The following is an 8,351-nucleotide window of genomic DNA, read 5'->3' on the forward strand; positions in this document are numbered from 1 at the left end:
TCCATCGAACAGGCAGTGAGATGCAGAGCGGTGAAGTGACTTCAATAAGTCCATAGAGACTCGGCACTGGGATAATAAGGAAAGATTTGTCAGTATTTAGTTGTCTGCTCAGTTCACTAGATATAGTGCAATCTATCTGCAAATTATTTCTTATGATTAACCAGAAAGATTTGAAAGCTTCTTATCTGACTGCAATCTTTTTGTAAGCTTCCTGGGGCTTAGCTGGGGAAAGCTGTGGTTTCTTCTGCTACAGCAGGCAGCATACTCTTATCTTTTTCAAGATAAACACTTTCAGAGTCACATTAGCTTGGAAAGCTTAGGCTTCAAAACACCCAAGTATGGATGCACAGCTTCAAATATTCTTCCCTGAGAAACAAAGGCAATTTCAGCTCTTGTACTGAACTGTTCTATTAAGTTCATAAGGAGACATGCACTGTGATACTGATGATGCAAAAAAAAAAAATACAGTTTATTTAATGAGCTCCTATCTGGCGCCTCACAGGACTTTATACCACCACCTATCAGCACAGTTTCTGAGCATCTTTCAATATAAACCGCAATAATATTAGCAAAGATCTTAACAGACTACATTGAGTCTCTGCTATTTGTCCATAGATGTGGTCAAAAACTCTGCATAGGATAAAGTGTATCAGATTATATGAATTAAATTCCTCTCTCTCTGGCTCCTGTGATTTATCAAGACAGAGATGCTGAGGTTTGCTTTCTTTTTCTGTGTTGACTGTCACAGGTAGAAAGGTTTGGGGCAGGGGGGAGGGGGGGGTTGGTTGTTTTTTTTAATGTAGGCTTGGGAGGCGAGCAGGAGAGAGGAGGATTAGTAAAAATGTTTGTATTTGGGGCAAGATCAATTTGCTGTTCTCTGCTGAAGACCTTGGAAACATTTGCTTTCCTGACCTGGTTTTCTTTGCATTTGGCAAATAGATATCTATATCAGTTCTGCTTTGCTCAGCTCTATTGAGCAGTTCCTAGGAAAATGCTGCTGCCCCGGCTTACTGGGGAAGAGGGTGTGGCATGTGCAGTCTGACGTCTTTCAAATCATACCTAAGTATAAAGAAGCTGGGGAGACTCAGAGACAATCACAAAAGCAGGTTCCAGTAACCGCTGGGATTTAAAGACGGATTTCATTCTCTAACTTGTGCACTTTCCTTTTGCAGACAATAGTGAAGTTGGAACCAGCTATTAGGGAACAAATGACTTATCCTCCAGTTCTTGGAGTAAAATGCGGATTTACATCTTTCCTTGAATAATTAGCTTTTTCCCCACATGCCTAGCGGAAATGCTGCAAACAGCTCAAATGAGTCCTGGACTACTGGCCAAGCAAAACATCAGCGAAAATGAAATTTTGGCCTATAGTATAGGCCAAGGATCTCCTTTGCCTGGGGAAACAGCCAGCCCCCGAAGCTGTTTTCAGACCCCATGCTTGCCAGACTCTGGATTAACAGAATTTAATGTTGCAAGTCCCAAGATCGGTCCTCTTTCCTCAGGTAAACAGCAGGAGATGTCTGCTCTGACCGGTAAGCTCAAAACTTTATCTGCATGCTTTGAACAGCTTTTGCAAACAAAGTTCTTTACAAGCAGTAAATTATATTGATTTCCAGCTGGCTGCAAATATACAGGGGGGGAGGGGAAAATCAAGCAAAAATAGTGGCTTGATTTTTGTTCCATAATAATTCCAAGTGATGATGAATGACTGATATATAGAAATATGGTCATTTTTGTTTCGCTGTGATCTATTCCTAAACATTCCCCATCGTCTTCCATACGTTTATAGTAATATTCCATCATTTCTGTTCACTGGTGTACCCTGTATAATAACATTTTACCTCTCATCTGCTTTCTGAATCACATTTGGTTCTGCATCTAAGAGCAATTATTGTGTTATTTATACACACATGCAAATATATAAATATTATATAGACTTGCTGAAAAATTACAGGATCCTGTACTGATGCATACACTAAAAATCACTTTTACTGAATACTTAAATTCCCAGGCTGCACTTGGCCAGGTAGCTTGGTGCATCATCCAGCTTTAAATAATTTGAAAGGCAATACTAACAAAGTTGTACTTCTAGAACAACTTTTCACCCAATGTCTCGAAGCACTTGAAACAGTAATTGCTTACGTTTTTAAAACACCAGCCTAAGATAAATGTAATCCACACTTCTAAAGTTGGCTGACAGATAAAGTAAATGGTATGTTCTTGTATTTTACTCGTAGCTTTTCTGTAAGTATTCAGAAATCCCAAACTTTCCACAGAGTTTAACACAAATGACAATCCAGAGCAGTTGCAGAAATCACACTGTTACTTAGCATTATCCTCCTGCTGCAAATATTTCAACTTCCGTAATCAGTGAACAGAAACAAACCCATGTGACACAAGTCTACACATGTGAAACTGGTTCCCAGAGGGCATTGGTATGTTATGGAGGCATGTCAAGAGTTCTGACAGTCTTCAGGGGGAGGACTTAGCCAGTCAACAGAGAATTTCATCTCTGAGTAAATTTTGGCCCAGGCATCTCAGGTTTTGTGTATATTTATATGGCTTCTGTCCCTGAAGGGTTTGCTTACCAGAGTTATGCGTAACCTGTTCCTTCTAGGCCACCATGTTGTTGTTTAAAGCAAAAAGGGGGCAAGAATTCAAGAACTACATCTTTGCTCACCCTTGCTCCAGGGTGCATCACCCCTGGCAAACTCCTAGCATTCAACAGCCCACACAATGAGTCTTAACACTAAAGACTCCAAGTGAATTCATACCTGGCTCCTGTGTGTTATCTTCCATCTTCCCACTACCCCCCTGGGACGCCTCAGACAAGTAAAGAAAAATAAATACCCTCCCTTCCCACCTCTTGCAGTGATAACAGACATCACAGTGTAGAATCAATCCAGTTAGGATTCTTCTAAACTCTGGAAAAATATGTATTGCATGAAAGCAGTTTCAGAAGCAAGAGATACACAAAGATCTTGGGTCAGAGGTGATATCTTTACTTAGACCAACTAAAGAGCAGCAAAAAAATTCCTTGCTTTGCAAGCTTTCAGGCACATACCCCCTTCTCCAGGCTGAGAAGAATTTGAAGACTGTTAGAAATCCTCCCAGGTAGAAAAGAAACTCAATCTGCATAGGGGAGGTAGAGGATGGAAGTTTACTCCTATTTGAACTTCTAATACTGCCATTGGCAGCCTAAAGAACTTGCACCGACTTTCGAAGCAGCAATCCAAGGAAAATTTACTGTAGCAAATAAAATTCAGTCCATGGAAAAATATGACTAAGAGGAACAATATTCTGCAGAGCATTCAAGTACACCTCCTTAAAGGCACCCTCTAGGCCTGATTCTCAGCAGCTGTAGATCAGTGCAAGTCTACTGAAATCACTACAAGCTGTGCGGACTTACACAACCACAAAGAATCTGGCTCTAAGGACCTGTGCCTCAATTCCCCTTCCTGTTCCCTACAATCCTTCCAAACTTCTTTCCTCACAACTGTCCCTGAGTTTCTTGTTTCCAGTTTTCATGCTGCTTCTGGAACAGGTTTATGATTAGCAATCAGCCAGCACTCCCCCACCCTCCAAAATCCTCCCTGTTGAGTGAAGCTGAGCAACTTCTGATCTGCCATTTAACTCTCTCTGTTCAGCCCTTTCTCCTGGATCCCCTCCCCTCCCAGTCAGAGATGTCAGGTTATTTTAGTAGTATTTCTTACCAGTTGTGAGGCCCTCTTCACTTACAGCATACTAAGGAGCAATAACTTAAAGCAAGTCCTTAAATAATAAATTATTAACAGTTCAGAGCCAAGGACCACATAATTTAAAATGGGAACTTTTCCTCTCAATAACCAATGGCTTTAGATACACCCAAGCCTGCCTGATGCTCTCTTGATCATATGATGGCTTGTACCATTTCACTACCTTGCAATTTTTAAGTCCCATATTCTGATTTTTCTAGACCCTGGGCTTAGCACTGACCCCCCTCAGAGGCAGTATGTAGGTGTGAGGGTAAGACTGCCCGTGCGGGAACTTCTGCGAAAGTTTCGCCTTTCCAAAGGCATGGACCCCAATGACACCAAGGTAAGAATCCCTTGGAGATGGAAAAGTTGGCATGGATGTAGGTGTTACAGGCCAGTCAAATAGGCATCCTCTTCAGAGCAGCCACGGAAGCCTGTAACCTACCTGTTGCTGCTTTCAGCTCATGGAACCACTCCTGGCAAGGTGATCGAGATGTGGAGTTTCATGCTGAAACTCCCAAAGCAGAGGCTCTCCCAGGAGCTTTCCAAGAGCTTGGCAGCAAGGAATATTCTCATTCTCACTGAGAATAGGCAGCTGGTTCTGTACTCTGCCCATCATTTTGATGGCTGTCTATATTGCAGCTCATTTACCCACTCCCAAGCTAGAAAGCACTAGTGTCACTAGCTGCAGCACACATAGGCTGCAAAACCCATCCCAGGGTAAAACCCTTCATTTTTACCCAGCTCCATATTCCCAAGCTTATGCTGGAAGTAGTACCTAAGCTTGCTAGTTTGAAGCTCGCTTGGGGAAGGCTATAATAAGAGCTCCGGTGATCACAGTGTAAGCATATCCACCATCTGCAAGCTCTATCAGAACCATTTTGCTCATGCCACATATTTTGCACGTTATGTTCTTCTGCTAATATATCATTTGAGACAACAGCATTTAAACTTTGTTTTCTTAGGATGAACAACAAACAAAAGTAACTAAAGGATGCTCAGGAAGATGCTCAGGAAGAGCAGGTAAAGAGATGTTTCATCATGCACGCGCGCGCGCACACACAAAATGGGGCCACATCATTTCCCATTTCAGATGCTTCCACTGGCTCCTTAGTCCCTTAAAGTTATAGGGCCAGAGCAGCCACTGGTGTGACATTGATTGACAGAGCTAGGCTTCCACTCTCAGCTTTTCCTAAATCCTTCTTGGCTGCATGTGTACTGGTATATCTCCAGTAGGGCCCGCAAGGGTGAGATGAAAGTTCAAGGGCCATTCTGACCTCTTCACCTAGTTCTCCTATGGGGAGAAATATTTTGGATAAGTATCATTTGTGCTCACTTCTTCCACAACCATAACCAAAAGCAATTATCTTCTTCTCAACAGAAAAAAAAAGAGCTCACCCTTATACAGATAAACAGCTCAGACAGGTATGTGTGACACCACCCTTGGCACTGCCAGACTCTGCAGGCATATCACAGAGTGCAGTTCATAACAGCACACCTCACATCTGCATTTTTCTTCTCTGCTCCCATTGCTGTTTTAGAGCAAGAACTGTTCTGGGAAAGCACGAAAAGCCTTGGAGGACCTTGACATCCTGGTGGAGGTACTGGAGGAAGATTTGAACCGCAGCCAGTCTAAGCTAGAGTCCCCGAGTCCTCAGCCAGCCTGTTTCACCGTCTTCCCAGACCTGCCATCTGCTTGGTGGGAAGCTAAAGGCAGCACCTCACTAGCTGGTAGCCCGCCAGAAAGCTGCCAGGACTTGACAAAATTGCAGCCATGCCAGCTGTTCCCCAGTTGTAATGTACTACTGAACAGACAGGCAGAGAATTATTACAAGGATGATTATACAAAAATGCAACCCCCAAGGTCCTTGGAAGTACTACTCTCAAATCCAAGCAAGGAAGAGATCAGCTGGCAGATGCAAGCCACATTAGCCAAGTATTCCCAAAGGAACTTCCAGGAACTTTCTGGACAAGACAGGCATTTCTGCCACAACCTGCCTGGACAAAGGCCAGAGAAGATTGTGGGAACTAGTCCAAACTCCCTAGACTGTGTGGCACATTTGAAGTCAACTTTGGGGGCCCTCTCACGGCAGGACCTTTCTGCTGTCTCTTTCTTCCAGTTCCAGCTCCACTGGGAAGAGAATCTCCTGAGAAATATCCCAGTGGACAAGTTGTTTGCACCTGATGAAAATGGAAACAGGTCTCTGATTTTTTTTCTGCTGCAAACAAATTGCTTTCTAAGGCTTCGTCTATACTGGCAATTTGTCCCCATTTCTGCTGTTACTGTCATGGGAAGACAGTGAGACTTGCAATAAGTGGCATTTGCATCCATATAATTTGCCTCGTCTTCAAGCAGCATCAGGTTCCACTGGTTCAGGGAGCAGTCTTGCCTACCTGCAGAGGGGTCTCTGCAGAAAGACAGCTAAACCACTGTCTGGCTACTAACTGCTGAGATCAGGATAAATAGGAATGCAGATAAGGCTGAAGGTTGGGTCATATACAGAAAAAACTTGGGGGTGGGGGGAATTAAATATAATCAAAACTCCTTAAAAAAAGAAAAGAAAAAGAGAGAGATGTGCAATTAAGCTGTTTTCTTAGCTGCAGACATTCTGGGGATAATTGTCTTCATTATTATTAGCTGGTAATAAAGCAAAAAGGGTGGGGAGATTACACCAAAACATAACATTAACTACTGTACACACAGCAGACTTCCAGAGAACTGGGAGTGGCAGCTTCATTGGAACTGAATTGAAGGCCAGTGTTTTACTGCTCCTGTTTTGCTACAGTGAAGTGTTTAACAAGCAAATATTTGATTACCAAAAAAAAAAACACAAACCCAAACCCTCAAGTTCCCTTCACCAAATAGCCAATTTGAAACTGATATTAGAATCAGCTCATAATGTGATCCATGTTAAACCTGGTTTAGTTCCAGCACAGTCATGATCCATCCTGGTTCACATGCTTTAAGTTCTTGATGCAAAAATCTAGAACTCGTGGTTCAGAAACGATACCTTTTATTAGACCAACTAAGAAATCACACACAAAAAATCTCTTTTTCTGCAAGCTTTCAGGCTCAAAGGCCCTGGGAAAATTAAAGATGGTAAAAAGCCCCCATAGGTAGGAAATAAACTTCATTTTTGCACAGAGGGGGCTGGAGATGGAAAATCTGTCCCTCTGGGTCCATGAGAGTGTCTCTGTGAGTTGTTCTGAGTTGCTCTTTGTTGTGTAGATCAGGTAGGATTTCTTCCCTGGAAGTGTCAGATGGCAAGCAGGGAGGTTTAAAAATCTTTCTTGTTGTTCTGCAATGACATTGGATTTTAAATCAAGAACCAAAATCTTAAGTTCTTGATTGCATTTCAAGACCGGTCAAAGAAATCTGAACCCAACAGATTGAAACACTACATGAAGTGAAATCTAACAAGGGAACCTAAGTGTTGTGCAGAATAACAAATGAGTGCCTGAACAAAATGGTAGCGTATACAGTGTACCCTTGTTACAGTAAGTCTTTTATCATTAGCCACCCAGTACTAATTCTATAACAGCTCGTGCAGTGTTTTCTGGATTCATTTTATTTTTTAAACCTGTGCATAGTACAGTCTGCAGCTGAGAAAATGAAAACCTTCATCAATCTCTATATCAGTGGAATTTACAGGGGGAACATTTCATCAGAAATCTGCATGTCTAGAGAACATGCAAGGCAGTAGGCTGAGCATGTACATGAGCATACATGTGTGCTAGGATTGATCTGTTAGATGCAAGGGAGAGGCAGCTACAGATCGTGGAGGCATGGTTAGAAAAAAAACAGTCTGGGCTGCAATTATAGGTGCAGTACTGAGGCAAACTCTGTAATGGAATGAATTTCACCCAGAGGTCAAAACTTGATTTTCCAGCTGGAGTTTAAGGATGTTCCCCCTTGCAGGTTGTACATATACACCTGGGGAACAGGGACCCTATTGGGAAGGTTGGGGGATGATGGACACAGACAGCCCCACACAGGGGTTGCAGGGAACCCCTGGGAAGCATAGTACAGTGTTCATGGTTTTGGGGTAAGGGGAGGGTGAAGGGAATTAGAAGCCTACAAGAAACCCTGCTCTGTGCAGTAAGACTGGTCTGCAGATACTACAGCATGTGCCAGTGCCCTCTTCAATTTGTACAGAGTAACTGAGCAACTGCTGGCCCAACCCAAATGTTAGACACTAGCATGCTTTTAGTTTACAGAAAGCAAAAAGGACCGCCCCCCCCCCCGCCATATTCCTTCTTCCCTCAATTAGAAGCCTACAAGAAACCCTGCTCTGTGCAGTAAGACTGGTCTGCAGATACTACAGCATGTGCCAGTGCCCTCTTCAATTTGTACAGAGTAACTGAGCAACTGCTGGCCCAACCCAAATGTTAGACACTAGCATGCTTTTAGTTTACAGAAAGCAAAAAGGACCGCCCCCCCCCCCGCCATATTCCTTCTTCCCTCTGATTATTTCTAAAGCAAAAAGGACCCCCCCCCCCCCCGCCATATTCCTTCTTCCCTCTGATTATTTCAGAACATTTTCCCTCCTTTGTCTAATATTTTTAAAACTCTGTCCTCTTGCAGGCTGCTGCAAAAAGCTGTCACTCCGGGAAAGA

The 8,351-nt window shown here is 43.0% G+C and overlaps 1 protein-coding gene across 1 annotated transcript in view; it reads left to right on the plus strand.

Annotated features, from left to right (window-relative positions):
• Window positions 1–1,294: 1,294 nt before the first annotated feature.
• Window positions 1,295–8,351, plus strand: part of LOC112550773 (NF-kappa-B inhibitor zeta-like) — a 10,376-nt gene continuing 3,319 nt past the window's right edge. Inside the window, 6 exon segments of the mRNA XM_025207630.1 lie at window positions 1,295–1,532; window positions 3,956–4,077; window positions 4,700–4,757; window positions 5,116–5,159; window positions 5,276–5,934; window positions 8,320–8,350. Coding sequence (XP_025063415.1) covers window positions 1,295–1,532; window positions 3,956–4,077; window positions 4,700–4,757; window positions 5,116–5,159; window positions 5,276–5,934; window positions 8,320–8,350 — 1,152 coding nt within the window.

This window comes from Alligator sinensis, unplaced genomic scaffold, assembly GCF_000455745.1.
Source record: "Alligator sinensis unplaced genomic scaffold, ASM45574v1 scaffold1241_1, whole genome shotgun sequence".
Classification (NCBI taxonomy): Eukaryota; Metazoa; Chordata; order Crocodylia; family Alligatoridae; genus Alligator; species Alligator sinensis.